Genomic DNA, 22,613 nt, shown 5'->3' with positions numbered 1-22,613 from the left:
ACACCAAATTGCTGATTTCTATCAAATTTTGAATGAAATCTGTTGAGAGGAAGTCCGTATGTTCGAATATAAGTTGTTATGATAACTACAAAACGAAGAAAACTAGATAGAAAAGATTCAATACACGTATTTAAGATCAATAGTGTAAATATCTACCAAATTTTGAGCTAAATCCAAATAAAGTTGAGTGTCTGCTTGTCTGTACTTTCAGAAATAAGTAAACGCGATAATTCGAAAATGCAATGATTTAATATGAATTTGGAATTTATGAATTTATATGAATTTGGTATGAGAATCCGTGACTACAAGTGCAGTTTTGAATCTAATTTTTGTTTCAATTAGTTGAGAAAAACATATTTAAAACAAATTCGATTCTTGGATGTTATTAACGCATGCCTGGAATTAATAGCTAAATAACTCGCCAAGTATCATACGATAGATTCAGTAAAAATGCTAAATTGGCGTCAAAAGTTAATGTTTTATAACTATTGTACGCCAATGTCGGCAAGGCGTTCTCTGGCATTATACGTTTTTTCGAGGGCACGAGGGGTAGTTTTGAGAAGACCATTCCCATTGGTTTTAAATATAAATATCGTTTTCAATTTGTGAACAACGATCTCTTATACACAGCAAACGGAAAAATATTATGAAGTATTCAGAACTGTGTCTTATTTCCATCAAGTATTGAATAAATCCGAAGACTTTCTTTCATCTCAATGACAACAAGGATGGTCCATCTTTTACTAATGCGATGACTTCTACGCAGGTAAAAACCAAAATCCTAATGGATCAGGACAGAATTCTAATGGAAAGCTCACCCAAAATGACCCTACATACTATCTTTACACAGGCAATAATATGAGGGGTAGTAGCAGCAGCAGCAGCAGTGTAAGCAGGAGTTCATCAGGAAGTAAGTTATAATGTAAAGCAGATACAGTCGAATGGTTAGATCAATAAAGGAATTTTGACAGACGTGCCAAATTAGCTGACTCTCTCGGACTTCGAATTTTCGGAATTTCTTTTGTTATTTTAATTAACTTTCCATGCTTTTCGAAGTTTTGAATTTGATTTAATTGGGTTTGTTTTGAATTGTAGGCATTAAACTATGGATTGCCAATATTAGGCCAAACCTAGGTGTATTAGTCTTCGGTTCATTGGTATAAAAAATAGTAAAAGTTAGGGTTGAAATTTAAGGTTCAGAAATTTGCTTGTTTGGTAAAACCGGGCATAGTGTTAAATAATCTAATGTTTCAATCCAAATTTCAGATTATGTAAATTTGGAATATGCTGAAGATTTCTGAATAATTTCATTTGTCGCAAAAATTTCAGAATTAACGAGCGAGGAGGACCAACTATTATGGCTAATGTTGGTCATATCCAACTAAAAATAAAAAAGCTGGAAATTAAAGCATTGGCATTAAGTTAAACTGACTCTTTTTTGAGGATTTTATCGATACAATATAAGCAAGAAGAAGTTGGTGCTCTGTGGAAGAAATGGTGGTTTAATTCAACATGCTTCACACGAAACTTCGTCATAACCCTTGGATTAAACCATAACCCTTGGGATTAAAAGCTGCCACTTTGCAGAAACAGGCTTAATACCATGTGGTGAAATATATTACTCATAGATATATAGATCCAAGATGCCATACAAGGATAGCACTGCAAAAGGAAAATTTTTCCTTATTCCAGAAATCTATTTCTGAATTAATAATAATAATAATTAATGGCCGTGATGTAAATTTTGATTCATAAACGAAATTAACTTCAGAACTTGTATATGCACAACATTGACACAACTAAGTAATATTAAACCTTATCTTATAAATTATAGTCCATTATATCGATAATTTTGAACTGCTTGGCTTACTAACGTTGTGTCTGCTTAGTATTTTTTAAATGGTCTGAAGCACACTTTGCAGAATGCATACATGCATAAAGATAAAGTTTTGATTTTAGTATTTAGTCATAGAATAAATCGAACAAGATTATGAAAATAATTACAAAGTATTTTAATTAATTCTATAGGTTCAGCCAAAGTGAATCAATTTTTTCTGAGAAAAATATGAATTACAGAATTATGTTTAGAGAAAACAATCGATTACAGATTCTTACTTTTTCACTTAGCTGTTAGAAAACATCCGGAATGATCTTAAGTTAGTTTTAGGTCTTATTTCTGATAAAGTTTTCATCTAACAAGTAAAAATATACGTTTACAGCACCAAATATTCACCTTGTAACAAATTTACTACGGTTTAGCATACTTTTAGAAATGAAGAATTTTTAGAAAAAGCATTTGCTGGAACTGGATTTTTTTCTAATTTTTAATTGAATTACAATAAATAAAAGAAAATGTGTTGCTCTTAAGATGGCACTTAACTTGCATTCAAATTCCTTAGGTTGGCATGTCTGTAAAAAATAGATTACAAATAGTAGAGATGTATTACAGCTGAATTACATTATGGTATAGCAATTTAATAATTTTTTAACTATAACTAATCTCTAAATTTTAACCAAAAACAAAAGTTAAATTTCTATTTTCTTAAAATTGTCAATTCTAAAGCTATGTAAAATTCTTTTTTTTAAAAAATATCGCTTTCTGTCTGATTTCAATAAAAGTAAAATGCTTGTTTACTTATTTTCAGATATAGATAAAGTTCCCCTTCAATAAGCTGGGGTAAAATTCTACAAGAAATTTTACAGCAAGAGATTTGTTTATGAACTGTGAATGCTCATTGAATTTATTATTTACCACCGTTTTTTCCCGTCCAGAATGATATTGTTCGAAGCAATTCTTTTTTTTCTTTGTGCCACCGTTTATATACAATAAATGAACCTGTCTGTAATATTTTCTTGCCAATAAACTGTTTATAAAAATAAGCTTTTGTGGAATTCATTGTTTCTGAAAAAATGCTTTGCTGGCTTTCACTAACATTTATTCATCTTTGTTTTACTAATCAATCTATGAACAAATTACCATCTTTGATTTTCATTTAAAGAGGTCAGAACGTTACAATTTTGGAATAATGTAGTTTTTGAAACAAAAAGTCCCAATTATTTTTATAATTAAAGAACTTTATAAGCAATTTCTTACCAAATTAATTACCGGTTCCTTTTTTCATATGAACAAAATTCAGTTAATAGCGTTAGATTAATTAATAATCAAACTCTTAAATAAAAAACATTAGACTTATGCAAAAATAAATAAATAAAAATTATAAAGCTCGGATATATGAAATAATATATCCCACATATAGACAAAATTTGTAGATAAAAATGATACGAATGAAACGCAAAGAAAGAGAAAGAATTTAATAAATTTACGGAAAAATAAATTGGTGTAAATGGCCTTGAAAAACATACCGATTCTATATCTCCATCACTTCTCTTTTACAGAAGAATTTTAATTAGCCTTTTTGCACAGAGTTACACAAGATAAATTTATGTGTAGATGAACAAAGCATACTTATATGGAGTTACACAAAATCATTTAGCACAGATTTTTAGCCTTAAAAAATTTATAGAGAATTATGGAAAATCAACTTATGCAGTATTACATAAATTTATTTCACGGAGAATCACGTGAAGTTAAATTATGCAGAAAAATGAATAGTACTTGATTTATGTTTATTTTAAATAAAGATAAATTACGCATAGTTAAGAGAAATTAACCTATGCAGAGGTATGTGTAGTATTAAGAACAGAGATAACTAGTAAAGTACAGAAGAGCGTAAAAAAACAATGCTACTGAAAATAAATTTACATGTAATAACTGAAAATAGACTTATGAAGGCATATACAAAGCAAACTTATGCAGATATACAAAACAAATTTTCGCAGAGTTACACAAAATAAACGTCCTTGCATAGACATACACTGAACTTGCGTAGAGTTATGCAAAAGTAACATTAAAATTACACGTTATCATAAGTTAAGCAAACAGACTTATGCAGATTAAAAAATAGGTACATATTGTAAAAAATATTAACATACTAGTTATAGAGCGATGTAAATTTTCTGATAGCTTTTGAAAGTAAACATTTAACCTCTAAGTTTGAAATTGTTGGAGAACCGAACAACAACTTATCTTCATATATTAGACAATGTAAGTGCAGTTAAATTAATATAGTGTTGCCAAGCTGCCCATTTTTCACTGTCCAATGCAATCTCCCATAAGATGAACTCATATACTATCAAGCGATGTCTTTCATTAAAATGATATTGTCAATGGCTTTAGAATGTCTTGAAAGATTAGACTGTCTTCAGCCAAATATCTTCGTATCAAATAGTCATTCTCAATGATTATATGCCTTTAAAATTTCTCATGCTCAACGAATCAATTCATCCTTTCGATTTCGTGACCTATTTTGCTTGAAATTTGAAGTTTTTCTCATATTATATCAATTTCTTATAACGATACGACATTAAGTGGTTTTAAACAAAATCTTGTTGTCTGTGAACATGACGTCACATTCAGGGGACAAAATTTCCTTTGTATATAAACCATACCACTAAACACGGTTTCTTGTATTTTTTGTCTACAATACTCTTTCTGTAGCCTGGTAATCCCACAAAGCTACTCCTTCCCGCCTAATTAAAGGCATTCAGATTTAATTTGAATGGTCGGACCTCGGCAGCATTGGTGGAAGCTAAGGTCGAGTCCTAAAGGCATCCAACGACCATGATACAACCCTTCCCATGGGAAGCATAATTGGAATTCCGTCATTGGAAAGTGGAAGCCGACCCCCCACCATTGTACCTACTTGGGTGGGGAGAACCAACCACCATGCCGGTAAAAGTAGATTTGAAGATAAGTGACATTTTTGCACTGTTACGATGGGCTGCCAAACCAAATAATGATCTCCGACTCATGTTATTACAAATGTACAACCATGACCTAATTTTCTGTAAAAATATCAAGTAGTTCGGACTGAATAGCAAAATTAATAATTTACATTTTGAATTACATAAAAGAAATTTTCTAATGCGCCTTTTACCAATTGACCAACTGTTTTAGTAAATTATGATGTTTAAGATAGTTTGAAGAATAGTTAAAAGTATTTCAATGAATTTAATATTTTTAAAGAAAAGGGCAAAATCTGGTAACCAAAGACGGTTTTCTTGAATTAAATAAAAACAAACATTTAAGTTATATTAAACAAAAAAAAGCAAAGAGATAGAATTGAGTAAAATATCATCAGTATACATTAAGGCATCATGGCCTCGAAATAGTTCAGTTCACAAATATCATTCCAAGTCAAAGAAATCAACGAAAACGATTGTCATGGGAGATGAATATGTGTACAATAAGCAAATTTTGATCTAATCGGACTTATAATTCGATACGAAAAACATGGAGACGAATATAGAAAAACATTATTTTCACCATCTCTACGTTTCAATAAACATAGAGTTGGTGAAAACGTATATCCATTACAAGTTTTGTATTGATTTCACCATTCTGCAGGTTTAATGTACCTATATTCATCTACTATCCTGTAATAAAACAATTCCAATGTAATCTTTCAAATGAGACAAAAAAAAAAGTGAAATGACAAATTTTAAAAAATTCCGCCATTCAGATGTACTAAAAGAGGCCTTGAATTAGTCGACTTAACGATGCAAATATGCTAAAATCTGTTTAATGTGCACACATCGCCTAATTCATTTCAAGCGATATTAACTAGTTTTTTTAAACTGGAATATTTGAGAAATGATTAACTTAGACATTAGCAGAAATGCATAGAAAAATAGGTTCTTAAGGTGACATTTATGTTAAAAAACAAATTTCAACCCTTTCGTTACGACGGATCGAATGATTCCTGTTTTTCTGCCTTTCTCCGTGAAATATCATTGAAATTAATTGTTTCACAAATATCAATCAATAAGAATCACAACATATTACTCATTTCAATTATAAGTTTATTACAAATAAAAAAACATTGGAATGGCTTGGTATAATGAAATGGGAGATGAATTTGTGCACCTCAAATCAGTTCTAGCCAATTTTAATCAGTAGATTAAAATCGGAAATTCAAAAATAGGGGATTAACCTCCAACATTCTCGCAAGGATTATACGACAGATTCAATAAAATTACTAATTCATTCCAAAGGTTATTATTTCATAACTATTGTACGCCAATGTTCACTGGGATAACATCTTTATTAAAGAGTATGTGAGACATTTTTAGGGGACCACTTCCACTGGGTATATATATATATATATATATATATATATATATATATATATATATATATACATATATATATATATATATCTCGGTGTAATGTCTTCGAAATTCTTTATTTTAGAAGCAGAATTTTATTTCAAAATAAGCGTTGTCAAAATATGAAATGATTAAATGAGAGATTAATATTACAAATTTAGAATTTACATAATATTTTGTAAAATAAATTGTAAATAATATTTTGTAAATTTTGTTTTATACATAATATTTTTATAAATAAGACGAATTAAATATGATAAGATTATCTGGTTCTTTTGACTAAATATAGATTTTGTCGATTGGTTTCGTATTTGTCAGTTACTTGTATAGCAGCTTTTATAAACCAATATTGTATATATCAAGTTTTACTTTGTTTCGGCATTTTATTCAGATATTTATTTTAACTTTAATTAAAGATTGCCATATTTTTCTAATATATACAAAATATGGGAAAAAAAGCTAGTAATTAATTCAAAGAGATAATTTATCAATATCAAATGTATTTTATTCAGTAGGCCTGCGTACTGGCTGCGTTCAATGGCCTGCGTAGCCAAAAATGAAAATCAAATAATTAAATTGAATATAAAAGAAAATAATACAAGATTGCAAAAGAAAAAAATACCTGAGTTAATCAATGTTAATAAAAATAAATAAAAAAAACGACCATTTTTTATTAAATAAATGAAAAATTTTAATATATTATACGTGAAAATATTAAAAAGAGTCACTTTAAGGATTAGTAAAATATTTTATAAAAGCCATTCTTTGATCGCATTGAGATTTTTTCCCTTTACAAGCAAAAAATATGATGCATCATTAGTTATTCTTTCCATTCACTTCTTCCCTCTCTCAGACGGAATCAAAAATCTTAATATCAATCGTCAACATGGGCAGTCCGGACTTTTTCTAACAGGACGATTTGGACTGGACTGGACTCAAAGAGTTAATATATATTTAACCCATAAATGCTAAATATTCTTTTTTTGTAAATCTCTTTAAAAAATTGTAACGGTTTATCATAAAGCTGTTCATTGCTTTCAGAAAAAAGCATAATATAAAAATATTTCCAGAATTTTGTTTCGTACTTTGTATTTTAGATAAGTGATTTTTTTCAGTCGATTTGAAAAATTTACTTCCTACTCTCAGAAACATGGGAGCATTGAAGTTGGTAAGCTTGGTGGAAAAAGCGGGGATGGTAGAGTCTCTGCACTCCTTCAACTACACCATACTTTGTCCAGAGAACGAAGCTTTAGAAAGTATTGTTGATGAGGACAGTCCAGCTGAAGTAAGTAAAATATAAATGATTTTTCTATCGGAATTATGGTTTTCCACTTTGCCCTCCCCGCAAAAAAAACAACACATAATGGAATTTCTATTTTTAGCATGTTAATCGTCATTGATTCGGAAGCTAGAAAAAACAATTTCGAAAATCATTAACTGACAAGCATATGAAAATAGAAGATTATTTGACAAGATTTAGATATTCCATTGAAAGCTAGTGATAATACGTTTTTAATCAACCTATGTATAAAGTGGGACCTTGTGAAATTCAAAGAAATTTAGATGAAAAGCATTTTTAATTTAAATGTAGTTTAGTTTAGTAATATTGATGTCCTGTTGTAATCAATTTAACTGAAGAGCGAGTTATCAGAAACTTCTTAGAATAAGATTTATGAGTGAATTAGAAATGCTTTACTGAAGTCAGCTCTACACATAGTTACGAACACCTTTAAACGCTAGACGCTTTATAGTTAGTAACATCGTAGATTGGCAGGACTTCAATCTACGATCTTCCAATGTCAAGCGTCGAACATTCGGATTAGACGATGTTCCGACAGTGGTTTTTATACCCTTGAATCAAATGAAGTCTTGAACATTCGCAACAAATCATTATTTTGTGTAAGCGTAAGTTTATATTATCATGAGCCATTTTATCACCATTTATAAAAGGTGAATAATCATTTTTTAGTTTGTTTTTAACAAACAAATTGGAAACAAAATAATACCACCCTTGTGGCAGCAACAATTACAATTCTTTATTTCCCACCAATTGGCCCACTCAGAAGCTAAAACGTTAGATCAAATTTGATCGGATCAAATGTTTTCCATACTGCATAGTAGAAACTCTTCCCTTTAAAAGTGTTAAGCAACATTAGATCAAATGTTTGAATCATACTCGATGCGTCGTGTATCTCTGATTTAATTCAAGGTTGCAGTAAAAGATTTCAAATAAGAAAAAAAAAAAAAAAATCAGTTCTAGTTGCCCCAATTCAGGATGGTTTAAGGGAAAGGGACTTTTGGTAGTAATGTCTGAGAATACACGTTTCACTTCATTGTTTGCAGAGAATTTTTAAAAGCTGATGATTGGGATAAAATGGTTATTGATTTAACTGATGAATGGAATATTCAGTTTTAACACTTTTTTTATGGTTAAGCATGACACTATGCATTTATTATTGAGCATTCGTCATCATCATGATTTAGAGAATTTTATATTTTAGAATATTATTCTTTTTATAGGTTTTATCTACAAACTCCCATATTAGGGAAATGTATGTTAAAATAAAGCGAGGCCCTTGCTTACATAGTATGATTTTATCTTTTAATGAGAGCGGGGAGTGTCTGCCAGAGAGAAATATCATTAAATGAAATTTGATCCAAGATTTTTAACATTTTAGGTGACATAGAAGATGGTTGTTAATATAAAAAGAATGGAAATGAACGCGTTTATGTTTGCTCCGGAACTTGAATTTTGATGGCGCAGCTTGCATTTGAAACGCCATGTCAGAATGTCTGCAGCTGTTGGAGTGTTATGCTCCATGATATATAATATTGTTACAAATCTGTAATTTTGCTATCCCGCACGGCGTGCTGAGCTTGGCGACCATTTGGCGACTTGGCGTTGAATTTGGCGAGTTTGGAGACTAAATGGATAATACCAGAAAGTTCGAGAAGTTTCATGATCCATCCAGTAATAACAGAGATACACTCAGATGCGCCCTGATTGGTCAGAAGATTCTAGCCCCGCCTTCCGGAACTATAAAAGACGGGCACTCAGAAGCTACGAGGAAGTCGTGTGTATCGGAAGGAAGTTTTGTGGATCTTCAGAAGTTGTGTGTATGAGAGTGGTCGGAGTCGCCGACAAGTAAACAGATTTGAGAGGATCAGACAGCAAGCAAGATGCTGAACACTAGCAATTAAATGCGCTGAGTTATTACAATTGAGTGGCGGTATTTGTAGAAGAAAAATTTTGTAACAATATTCAGTTTAAGGGGTTACAAATATTTAATGTTACGCAATCAATTCAGAAAATTGTCCATCAAAAAATAAATATTTTTTCGTAGCTGTAAACGAAATAGCTCTTGTTTATGTTTTGTTATTTCATGACATATGATCTACCCATGGGACTGGGCCACATCCTACAAGTCCTTGTTGATTGCTACAGAATGTCCTGTACTCGCAGTACATAACAGTAATCAAAGTAATTAGCAATTTGCGTAATTAGCAACGTAATTTATTTCATTTGCGGTACATATTTGTTTAAATTCCGTTTATCATATAATTATATCACAATATGTTCAATGCAATCAGTTATTCTTAACATAAATTGCATTCATGCTTTCATAATATTTGCAAAATGCAAAACTTCATCCATACGCATATTTTTCCTGAAATTCAACTACTGACTATTCAGCGTGATGTGAAATATCATGAGTTTGATGTAAAAATATAAAAGTTTTGATTAAGTAAATAGTCAGGTATATTTATTTATTTATAAAAGTTAGCTAAATTAAATCTAAATAAAAAAAAACTAGCATTCATTTACATTATTCGAGAAGTTGCAGCATATTTAAGAATTATGTGTAACCAAATAAAATTTTCAAACATCTTAGTATTATCATTCTTTATATTAATGGATATGTCCCTAAAAAACAACAATGAAATAAAATATTACAAATACTAATAAGAACCAAATACTAATAAGGACCAATGAGTTTGAACGATCTTATTTATGGAGGAAGCTAATTTTCAAAACTAGGAGAAGTTAGGAATTCAATGCTACAGATATTTATTGATGTAAAACAATGAATATTAAATTAAAAATTGAAATCATTTAGGGTTAAAGACAAGATTTTTAATAGAATGTTCTTTGATTCACCCTGCTGACATTTTCTGTCATATTTCCTGAGTGATTTTGGTTTGCTTTTAAATACTAATTGGAACTTTACTATAATGATTAGTCTATCACCTCTAACAGTTAGAAGTGCATCGAATTTAGGTAACTCTGCATTATGGAAAGAATGGAATAGTTTCTGAATTGAAGTTAATCCAATGATTTCACAATTTTATTCCCTGTAGGTGATCCAGATGATTAAACATCATGATGTAAACTTTATACATAATTGATTTCATTTTTAAAAACTTTCATACCTATACATCTTTATGTTATGATTTCATTTGCAGAATGAGATTGGAATTAAATTTGAACGCCATCGAATGAAGAAAAAAAGAATGTTCCACAATCTGCTAACAAACCACTTAATTCCTGGATTTTACAAAATAGACGATTTCAGTGATGGTCAAGTCCTAACGGCTGAAAACCCCAATTCAAAGATAAGAATCAATATTTATTATACTCCAGAAAAGGTAATAAGCTAATATGAAATTATTTTAGTTACATTTTTCATGATTACTTTTTTCTATGTCACTGTTCTGTGTCCTTTTTATATTAAATTTATGCACTAAGGCTTTTTATGTGTGTGTGAAGTATTGAACCGGTGATTTGCAATTTAATGAGATTTCTCATAATGTATTCATTAACTGTTGTGTGGGAAGTACGATCGAATTCATGATAAAACTAAATTAAATTATTTTCTGTATAATATTAAAGAATTTTTTGATGTCCTTTTTTATCAGTTTGAAAGTGTTTACGAAAAGAATTCTATTAATGTTCTACAATCTGACTTTTTTGCATATTTCATGATTATTTTTCTTCTGTATCACTTTACAACCTTACAATACATAAATAAATTTTTTGGGTGATGAAATGTCCTTGGTTATGAAAGTGGATGATTTCCAATTTAATGAGATGTCTCATGTCATATACACTAACCATCCTCTGAGATGAGAAATCTACGAATTCATGACAAAATAAAAACACATGTGAAGAATTATTTGATGCTATTTTTTTCAATCGAAAATTGTTGAAAAATTCCTGCTAATTTTCGTTTGAAAAATAAATGTTGAAGCATCAAATGTTAGCATGCATTGCAGAAATAAAATAACAACAAATGGAAATGTAATGCAAGAAAGACAAAGAAAATATATTCATGCAGTTCCTTCAACTTTAAAGTAATATGATACCACCAAGGCTATTGAAATATGAAATATAAGAAAAATATTTCAAATATCCATCTTAGTTGTCACATAAATAACAGAAATTCAAGAAGTGTGTTTTTAATAAAGTAATGAAATTTTATGGCATATTTTAAGCTGCTATTTTTTCAGAGAAATAAAAATTCTGAATAATTTTCTGCATTATAATGCATAATATATTACAAACCATAACCTTATCTGCTGTGGAAAGTATTCGATTCATCACTTTGACACAGACTCCTTTTGCAAACAATGCATTAGTGTGTGGTAATACATAGAAAATAGTTGGTTTCACATACATGATTGACGTAATGTTCTGTTGGACGGCAAAGTCTGTATTAATAAACAGAAGAAATGTTATAAAGCACGATGCCTCATTTGGTCTTCTTGAACATTAGTTGAACACCGATGTTTTAGTTTTCGATGCCTCATTAGTTGAACACCCAATACAAAATTTAAAAAAATACCTCGAGTGTTTTCTTCTTGATAACCAATTACGTGACGTATAGTATGTAAAAAATTCTTGTGGATAAATGATATACAAGTAAACTAATTCACAACACAAAAGAATTGACCTTACTATTTGTCCACTAAAATATCATTATTAATCTTAGCACTGAAAAATTGGCAATAATATTTTTAATAATCTGAATATAATAATCTGAAATTTTTTAAAGGCACCTTAAAATTCTTTTATTCTTTTGTATGTGAAAACGATCATCCAAAATTACAACAAGATAGATGCATGGATTTTCTGCATGCAAAAATTATTAATTTACACCTTTCTATTGTTTATGTTGCAGTAGTTGAAAGTAACAAATAAGTATTAGCAAGTAATTCGACTATAAATTGATTTTCACTGGTATATTCTAAAAGCTATAGTATGTTGGATAAAATCAAATGAATATAATGCAGCTGGATTTTAAAATTATATTCTAACATTTCCAACATATTTAGAGATTCTTTGAGAATTATTTACAATTCATAAGAGTGTGGTTAAAATCGTAAATGTGCGGTTATAAAGTACACAAAAATTCGCTAAAGAATAAATCAAATTGCGCATTCAAGAGTAAGATATTTAAAACATAAAAAAAATTCGAAAATACCAAACGATATTCTCGCAATTATTTATGTCTCGAAATTAATTAATTAAAAGTAAGAAACCAAACGATAAATTAATAGCGCCATCTGAAGATGATGTTACTTAATAGAAACGCCGAATAAGACCAGATTTTAGATTAAGGGAAGTGGCAAAATTTGAAATATCATAGAACGAAAACAATTTCGACGATCTCATGTTAAAGTATTTAACCTTTAAGCTTACAATATAATTTTAAAAAATTACCTAGAATCTCTAAATTTTTTAAAGGTAGTTTTCCGAATGTATCAATGCATATATATTATCAATACCAGCTATTGTTTTGGAATTATGCTTGTCTATTTACATGTTGGCATAGTAACTCATAAACGGCACAGCTTATTGACACAGAGCTATGGGATTTGATACAAAGATGGGGCGATCCATCCATTCTTTGGGAATACTTTAATTCAGAAATGCAAATAGCCAAATAAAAGAAATTTTCTCATAAGTTTTATCATTAAACTTGTAGATCTGTATGAAATCTTCTACTAACATCCGTTAAAGGATTAAGCATCTATCGAACTGTATATATGTATGCATCTGATAACTGGGAACCACAAAGCCATAATGTATCAGCATATGAGAAAGTCGACGCTTTCTTTTGCTTGCAGAAAAAAAATTATATCGGTTATTTTTAGATAGTGACTGCAAATTGTGTCCCCATTCTCTCTGGTGACTACTTCGCAAGGAATGGCATCATCCACACTATTGAGAAAGTGCTACCTGTTCCCACTCGGACCGTCGCAGACATCATAGCCGGCGATGTGCAGTTTTCGGTTTTAAAACGGAGTAAGTCTCTACTTTTTAATCATAGAATCTTTTGCAAAAGCAAACATATATCTTGTATGCATATTTAAAATTTTTGTCGAAGAAAAAATAATTAATTAATTTTTTTAAAGCGGAAAACACATGCTTAAAATTATTTTTGAATACATTTTGCGATATATATATGTTACTTTACTTTATTTTTTATTACATTATTTCACTTTATTGACTTCCCTTGGCCTTAATTTCTCGTAATCGTTTGAAAATGAAGAATATATTTTTTCTTTATTCAGTTTTATTAGGCATATATAAATCATTATTTTAAACCAATGAAAATATTCCAATAGATATGTATAGGTTGTTTATGATGCGGTAGCCGAAAGTAACAAACAAGTAATAGCAAGTAATTCGTAGCTCACAAGTAGCACAAGTTCGCTATTACTAGAATATTCTGGAAGCTATTGTGTGCATGGTAGAATAAAATGAAAGTAATGCATTTTGATTTTGATGGAATTTTCCAGTATTTACAATATATTTACAAATTTCTTGCGAAACTCTCACAAATTCGTAAGAGTGCAGTTAAACTCATAAAAGTGCATTTATAAAGTTTACAAAAAGTCGTTAAAAATAAACAAGGGTATTACAAATGTACAATATTTGAAATTGAAAAAAAAAATTCGAAAACACTAAACGATATTCTTCGTGGCGAGATTAATGAATTAAAAGTAAGAACTCAAATGATAAATTAGTAGCTCTATTTGAAAATCGAACTTAATTTAAAATAAGAAGCCAAACGATAAAACAGTAGTGCCATCTGAAAGTGATGTCGCTTTATAGAAATACTAAACAATAAGAAAACGGAAATTGCAGAAGATAATGGCAGAGTATATACAATTCTTACTGTATTTCAAAATAGTTTACATTAAATTTTAAAAGAATTGATTGTACAATTGTACAAAAAGAAATCTGATATCATTGAAAATACAAAAATGAATTTTAAAATTTTATGAATTAATGAATTTTTTGAATTTTAAAATGATATTAAAATATTTCTTCTAAAATAATTCGCCCCGATATTACTACAAAAAATATCAAAATTTCAGTTAATTTCTAATTAATCAAACAATTTATTAACTTTCGCTTTTTATAAAGTTGACGATATCCTTTTTCTTGTCCGAAAAATAATTTGGCAAAGATTGGTTGAAATTGGCCCTTGATTTAGGAGGAAATGTAGAATATATATGCATACATATATAGTACATAAAGGCAAGCCATAATGGTTTTTATTTATATGAAAATGAAAAATTTATTCATTTAAAATATCTTCTAGTTGTTAATAAAATATGATGATATTAATCTGAATTACTGTAGTTTAGAAATAATAAGAATATATTGTTAATAGATTTTTTTTTGCATATTTCTTCCAAAGGATTTTTTTTGTTTGATTTTTGTTGCAGACCGATTACTTTAAAGAAGAAAGTTGTTTAAAATAGTTGATAATGTTTACTGAAAGAAATTGCACTTAAAACTAATAAATCATTTATTTGATTATTAATAAGTTATTGGACTTTTTTTCTGCATGATAACATCCATTTTATTTTGCAGTGCTAAGTCGAGCCGGATTGGTTCAGGCGCTGAGAAATCCTAACAAAACTTTTACGATTTTCGCCCCCACTGATTCAGCTTTTTCTCATCCATACTTGGAACGAGAAACGAATGCAAACGAAAAATGCACAGTTAGTAAGTACATCTACTTCAACTAATGTCTTTGGTTTAGTCATTTCTATAATAAATAAATTTTTACTTACCTATGTTATTCGTTGCAGGTGTTATGAAGCATCATATCATAGATCACACGATTTGTTCCTCTGCTATTCCTCAGTTTGCCAAAAGTCTGAACATGATTGGAGAATTGCTGAGTCTTTCAAGAGACGAATATAATAAACTCTACGTGGATGATGTCCAAATTGTCGTCAAAGATTTGGTGGCGACGAATGGTGTTGTGCATATCATAGATGGAGTTCTGTCTACGAGACAAGGTAAGGCAACAAATAACATGTAATGTCCTAAAAAAGTATGCCACTAGTATGTCCTAGAAAAAAATTATGCCAATTTTAATTTTTCAAATATTGATCTTAAACATATATTTGAAATTAAAAGACTGCATTTAAAAACTCTTTTCATTTTTAGAAAATAAGGTAAAAAAAATTGAGGATTAATTTTTCAGAAACAAAAAGTATGTTTTGTTGTATAATCACTCATAGAAAACTTCGCACGATGAGAGATGTTCTATTTAGACTAATGAATAGAATTTTAGTATTTGCCAAAAAGCGATCAAAGAGATATTTCAAGATAAAAAATATTGAATCAAACTACTTATCAATTTTATTTAGAATGAAATCCAGGGTAAATCGTCTTTAGGGGGCCATACACAAACTGTAAAATTAATACTTATAGTTATGAACGTGTGGCACATCGATCAGAGACAGATATTTTTAACATGTGCAAGCATTTCAGTGAAATACCATTTACAATAGCAACACGCATATTTTTAATAAGCATATCCCAAGACAATTAAAATTAATTGAACAAATGAACCCATTAAAATTTAATAGAAAATTGTTGGTAAAATATATTAAAAATACTTTTGTATTTAAAGTGGGCAAAATGCTGCTGCATTTAAAACCTAAATAAAACTATCCAAGAATGAAAAATAACGCATATATAACACTAAGGATTTCTATATATTAACTAATAGAAATAAAAATGAATCCTGCTCGAAAACTTTATCAAGGGTCATCTTCAAGCTGGTTTTCAAAGCAGAGATTTTTCCTACGTAGAATAAACTCCAAAACTCGAAATGGAAAATCCCAGGGTTTTCAATAATTAACCCAAATTGGATGATGTGTCTAATATATCATTAAATAAAAATGATACATTATAGTAAAAGTTAAATTATATTGTTACAGTACATTCCAGTCAACTTGTTTCTCTGTTTTTCTCTTATTTCTTGTTTGAGGAAAACCTTTTATTTTTTTAAAAGAATAACATTTATTATTTATTGTGTTTTCATTTTCACATTTCTTTTCAGCTAAGAGTGCAAGCGAAGTATTAGAAGAATACGGCTTAAATGAATTTCTTTCCTTGCTGGAGGCAGCGAATTTGAAAAAATTGTATGACTCTTTTGAAAATGTTACATTCTTCATTCCTTCCAACGAAGCAATTAGGGTATGCATGGATTAATAAAGTTTTTGATTTCCTTCAAATATATTTTAAAATGTTTAACAATAAAGTCTGAATTTAAAAATCTATTTTAATCAGTTTAATTGACTTATAACTCCACTAGATTAAATGATAACCGTGAACTGCAAGATAATTTATTCTTATAGGAATATAACGAGTTTAATGTTTTACATTGAGGCTAAAGGAAAATAAGAGACACGCTTAGTAGATACTTGCCTTAAAATTAACAGCAACTTAAAATGCATTGTATTTTACTAGATTATTAATTTTTTGCATTTGAAAAATTGATAGAAAATTCATATACATCTACTATCCTATCGTTTATCGATATATTTACATAAAAATAAAATAATATAATATAAGGCAGTTAACTTAAGATATCAAACAATAACTTCAGCAAAATTATAACTTCACTTTTACAAAATTGTAAGTGAAAAATTTTGCCATCCATTAAAATTTTTTGAGTATTCCCATTAAATAATTTTGTCATGCATCATTGTTATGTTATCAAATGGTTAAATTTTAAATCTATATTTTAACTCCAGAAACATGTATGTTGCTTTCAAGATATTTGAATGTTTTAAGTCTTTTTATTTCCTTTTTAAGTGCTGCAAGAATTCCATACAAGAATTAAGTATACAGATAATGAATGAGGAAAATAAATAGTGAAATCTGAATGAAATAACAAAAATTATATGGCGACAGAAAATGAGTCCAATAGATTTATCTTTTTACCATACATTTGTTTCAACCGTTTATTTCCTAATGTAATGCTTTCTATTCAACAAATTCTAGAATCGTTGATGGACAAGATCAGTTCTTTGTTTTCCATATTTATTTATTTTAATTGTTTATTTCGTAATGTAATGATGCAATGTTTTTTTGCTCAAGGCCGTACCAGAAGGACTTCTAGAATCATTGATGAGCAACATCAATTCTTTGTTTTCTGTTTTGCTATATCACGTGGGGGAAGGAACAGCTCAGATTAAAATGCCAGAACAAATCTTCAGTTCAAAATTGCAGAACACATCCATTAAAGTACAAGTCCATTCTTCTGTAAGTAAGTTTCTGATTTTTCTTATATTTTAATTCGATAATTTCTTAAATAATTTCATTTTATTGATTATCACTTCGTTGAATCCAAACTGTCAATTGGTATATTTGAGAGACATGCAAATAGTTTGAAAAATGAATGAATTTTGAATTTTTGAATGCCAGAACATCTGTCTCATGAGGATTTATCGCATTTTAATATGTTTGAAATGCTTATCTTATTATGCTTATTATCTCTTTTTTGATCTTCGGTCGCATGATGCACTGGAGGGAATCACTTTATCGATAGCTAGTTGTCGATTGGTGCATCACGCCGAAATGTTGACCGAGTTCCAAAAATATTAGGAATATTTTGGTGACTTTGATACAAAAATACAAAAACTATAATGAATGAGGGAAATGAGAAAAATAGGAATGAATGACAAAGCAATAGAGGATAGTTTAGTTATATTAACGTCCCGTTTGAAGCAACACAAGGGCTATTTTGGGACGGACCTCGTAATTTTGAACCGCGATCAGATGTCGAGGACGACACCTGAGCTGGCACCTTCCTCTCCACACCACACCAGAGGAAGGACGCTTGGTCATGACGGATTTAAAGTGCAACATACCCCCTTACACGACGGTTGTTCGGTGGAATAGGGTCTCGAACCTGAAACCCTACGGCTCACAAGCCGAGACCTTACCACCAGGCCACCGCGGCCCAAAGCAATAGAGGAAACTCGGTATATTTGGACACAGTGAAACTCAATTCAAACGAGAGTTTTCACAACTATCTGGCAGAATCTGAAATATCTGGCAGAATATCAACGGTTTCCCTGTTGATAATATGTAAGGATAGCATAAAATGACCAAGAATATTTTTATGATATTGTATGATATTCAAAATATCGAATAACATCCAAGAGATAGAGAACAATATTTTGTTTTAATAAGGTTGACTTGTATCGTATAGTATTTTTGATGGAATTACAATTTTTCATCTAAAAAACACAATCATACTGTGAACTGAATATATAAAAGTGATAAATATCTTTCATGCTCTGGTGGATATGAATTTGTTTGATAATGTCAGAAAAATTGCTTTGTTTTCAGTATATCTCAAGATATAATTGATGAATAATGGAACTGAAGATTTTTAGCTCTCCCTGGCTTGACTTTTTTGATAGAAAATAAAAATATTAATAGTTGATCTAGACAAATTTCAGTTGCTTGAAACCAATCAAAAAGTGTCACTATATGAAATTCACGAAGTTTCACATTTTATTTCCCGCGTCATTTTAATTGAATGTAAAGCATTTAATCACCCAATCACAAACCGGATTTATTTAGCTTCAGTTGCAATGTAAATAATTTTGTATAAGTTTTGCAATTAACATTAGTTTTCGCTTTGTAATTCAAGTGGGATTTTAAATTTGAGCAAATCACACTCTTCAGAATCTAGATATAAGCAATTAAATTTTTTTGGCTCCGGTAAAAGGCTCTAAATACTTACATTTTATTTCTAGATATGGTTAATATAGAAATAATTTAAAACTTCTCTCATATTTGAGAATTATCTTGGATTGAAGTCTTTCATGTTTAAATTACAAAATATTTCTTTTGTAAAAAAGAATTCAGTTCAGTTTATCAACTTATGAATACATCCCCTTTTAGCATGCTGAATCTTAAAAGAATTCTTAATAATGTAAATCAGGTTTCGTTGGTGTTTTCTAGCTCGATGCTTTCTCCAAAACCTAGCTTGAGTCATCCATTGTGCAGAATCTGATATTTTTCTTGACCTGAAATGCTCTTTATAAATTGCTATATTAACATGGTGAACTATAATAATCCTATCATTAAATCGACGATCCCAACCCTTTTCAAGTATCCTGTTCTTGAATGAAAGGTTCATATTCTGACTAAATGATGCTTCGTCCAAGATTATTTAGCAAACCGACAGTTCAATTCTTACTATCCACTAAATCGAATTGTGTGACAATAGTATATACGTCAATTCGACCAAAAAATAACCTAAAAAGGTTTCAAACAAAGGAAAAGTAGGTATCAATTTTCTTCTGATAAATTTTTATTTACAATAATAAGACACACACATATGCCGTTTTGATTTAATAATATTATATCTCTTTACTTGAGAGGATTTGACTCTATTAGACATTTTTGCAAATTATTGGGTTAAAGTTATGAAATGTTTATGAGTATATATTTATTAGAATAAAAAAATAAAATATCTTGAAGAAAATAATTTAAAACAAAAAAGTAATTTTTTAAATTCTATTTAAAATATTCCAAAGTAATTTATATATTTTTTTACTTATATTTTTTATTACCTTGCAAAAATACATTTGTAACAAAAATGGGTACCTGCAATTAAAAATTAATTTTTTAGACATATTTTTATAAGCAAGCTCTGAATTTTCATTGGAATTTTACACTTTTCTGAACTAAAATCCGACTTTCAATTATCTAAAAGAAATATAAAACGTAAGAACAGTTTGTTTTCATATTTAATAGAATATTTTATGTCTTTTTTCTCATAGAATAAGACACCTGAAACATTTCAAAGACATTTAAATTTTGTTATAATGTTGTTTTGAGAAAATTCCATTAAAAATATATTTTCTGAAATATATTTTTAATTATTTTTCTGAAGAAATTGCATAATAATTTTATTTAACATTACTTTTTATTATGCTATTTCAGTTGCCTAGAAACATGCTTATAGAGATGAAATGTTAAAAAAATTTCATGAAGTAATAATTTTTTTTTTAAATTTCAAAGTTCGTAGTTCAATTAAAAGTTAAAATTAAAACACCTCTTTTTTATTTATAGTTGAAATTTTCTTAACAAATTTTAGAATTAGTTATTATGTATTGCTTAAGGATAATCGAAAGTTTGCTGTTTTCTAACCATTAAATTAAAAGCACTTTTCTGTATAACTTAACCTATAACGATGATATCGAACAAAATGGAAGAGAAATGGAATAAGAAATATTAAGGATATTTCAAATTTGGGTTAAGCATTTTAAGTTTTTCTTCTTCTTCTTCTTTTTTTTTATCTAAAGCAAAATTAAATTGAAAGCTTGTAGGGATGATGGGAAATAATTGTGAGTTACTGACATGTTCTAATCTTTGTCCTCGTTTCTAAAAATCGTTAGGAATTGAATGAAATTGAATCGGAAATGAAAACGGAAATCAAGATATTTCGAATCAACGCAAAGAGGAAGAAGAAACCAAAGAAAAAAGAATCCCAATTCTATTTTTCAATTGAAACAATTGGTCTACTTCACCAATCGCTTATTGCAAATGCACTTTTATTATATTTTTATTAATGCTACTAGATGATATACCAGTAGCTGACCTGGATTCAAATCCTTTTGTGGATCGTTTTTTAAATTAAAAATTATTGTTTTACAATAGTATAAAAAATATTATAATTATTTTATCATCTTCATTCCTGTCTATTTGCAACAAAGATATAACAAAATTTCTTTACCGTCTATAAAACGTTTCTTAATTAAAAATCAAAATATCATTTGAAGCCGACGAATTTGAAAACCACTTACAGCTGATTTTCTCTTTATGGAGAAATACAACCGGAGAATACACTATTAGAATATTTTAAATGCTTAGAGCAAATAGCTAAACTTATAATATTTATTTTGGAGTTAGTTTCCTAACCGCTAATTAATTTACATTATATTGTATAAAATATATGAATTAAAATAATCATCTAGATATTTAACTAAGTAAGTTATTTCTCTCTTTTTTAGAAAAAATAGTGATAAAGAATTTCTTGAATTTCAGTGTTTCTTTTATAAAGGAATATTTATTTTGCCCTTTTCTTTAAATTTTTATGTTTTTATAGTTCCCTCATGCTGCTCCTCAAGTATTAGTTCAGTGTGCTTTAGTTTTGAGTCCTGGGAATAAAATGTGTGGTGGTAATCTTCATGTAATTAACAAAGTAAGTGAATATCTTTAATTTATTTTATAACAAGTGAGTATCTTTAAAGAAAATAAATAAATTTTGATTCGAATAAAAGCTTTGTTTTGAGTTTCATAAAATAATCAAGCTTCGCAGAAATCAGCAGTTTCTCTCAAATTTGTCATAGAATAGATTTTTAGAAATGTAATTACTTTTTTATATCACTGCTGATGAACATCTTCGGTCTAACTGAAAGTGAATTTTTTCTTTGGATGGCATTTAAATTTTTTCCCTCTAATTAGATACGGAATTCTTATTTTGCTTGTGCTGATTTCTAAATGTTCTGGTCAGACATAGATTTTAATTAGCATATTGAAGAACAAAATTTATACTCTTTTCTTGTAAAACTATAAAATAACAATCATTTGAAAAAAAGTAATATGGAATACATATTTAAAACAGTAATCAGAGGTGAAATATGTAAGGAAAAATGGAAAACAATGATTAAAATATCTTTTTTAAAAGTAAAAATCATTATTTTAAACTAAATTTTTAAAAGATGATACTTTAACCGAAAAAAGAATATAACTATATATCTAATCCTTTTTGCATACTCTTTCTAAAGCATATAATTATAAAATTAGAAATCTTTAGAAAGTGATATGCTTTAGGAAAAATTTTAAAGTATATAATTCTTAAATCGTACATGAGCTTTCTCAGTATCTTATATATAGTAATGAGAGTACAATTATAAGGGCATCATTTTTATGCACATGTTAAGGTTTTGAACTTTTTTAATGACCATATTTATAAGAGATTGTAATCGGCACTTTCTTATAAAGCTTTCTTATAAAGCCTTTTCCTTTTCTGTAAAAATATTTT

At 28.9% G+C, this 22,613-nt stretch overlaps 2 protein-coding genes and 1 long non-coding RNA gene across 3 annotated transcripts in view; 1 reads left to right on the top strand and 2 right to left on the bottom strand.

The window, feature by feature from the left end:
- The window catches only part of LOC129980810 (stathmin-like), a 154,468-nt gene extending 139,130 nt beyond the window's left edge, over nucleotides 1-15,338 (bottom strand). Inside the window, exon 1 of the mRNA XM_056091200.1 lies at nucleotides 15,319-15,338. The gene's annotated coding sequence lies outside the window, so the exon portion shown is untranslated. The remainder of the gene's footprint in view (nucleotides 1-15,318) is intronic.
- LOC129980809 (transforming growth factor-beta-induced protein ig-h3-like) overlaps nucleotides 1-22,613 on the top strand; it is a 63,286-nt gene that overhangs the window by 27,962 nt on the left and 12,711 nt on the right. Inside the window, exons 5-12 of the mRNA XM_056091192.1 lie at nucleotides 7,344-7,513; nucleotides 10,693-10,875; nucleotides 13,384-13,534; nucleotides 15,116-15,250; nucleotides 15,337-15,549; nucleotides 16,602-16,738; nucleotides 17,645-17,809; nucleotides 21,675-21,770. Coding sequence (XP_055947167.1) covers nucleotides 7,344-7,513; nucleotides 10,693-10,875; nucleotides 13,384-13,534; nucleotides 15,116-15,250; nucleotides 15,337-15,549; nucleotides 16,602-16,738; nucleotides 17,645-17,809; nucleotides 21,675-21,770 — 1,250 coding nt within the window. The remainder of the gene's footprint in view (nucleotides 1-7,343; nucleotides 7,514-10,692; nucleotides 10,876-13,383; nucleotides 13,535-15,115; nucleotides 15,251-15,336; nucleotides 15,550-16,601; nucleotides 16,739-17,644; nucleotides 17,810-21,674; nucleotides 21,771-22,613) is intronic.
- The window catches only part of LOC129980811 (uncharacterized), a 38,147-nt gene continuing 31,086 nt past the window's right edge, over nucleotides 15,553-22,613 (bottom strand). The window contains exon 3 of the long non-coding RNA XR_008785253.1: nucleotides 15,553-15,602. This is a non-coding gene — a long non-coding RNA (uncharacterized LOC129980811). The remainder of the gene's footprint in view (nucleotides 15,603-22,613) is intronic.

This window comes from Argiope bruennichi, chromosome 8 (genome assembly GCF_947563725.1).
Source record: "Argiope bruennichi chromosome 8, qqArgBrue1.1, whole genome shotgun sequence".
NCBI lineage: Eukaryota > Metazoa > Arthropoda > Arachnida > Araneae > Araneidae > Argiope > Argiope bruennichi.
Note: the sequence above shows the minus strand (reverse complement) of the source record. Positions and strands in the feature narration are given on the sequence as shown.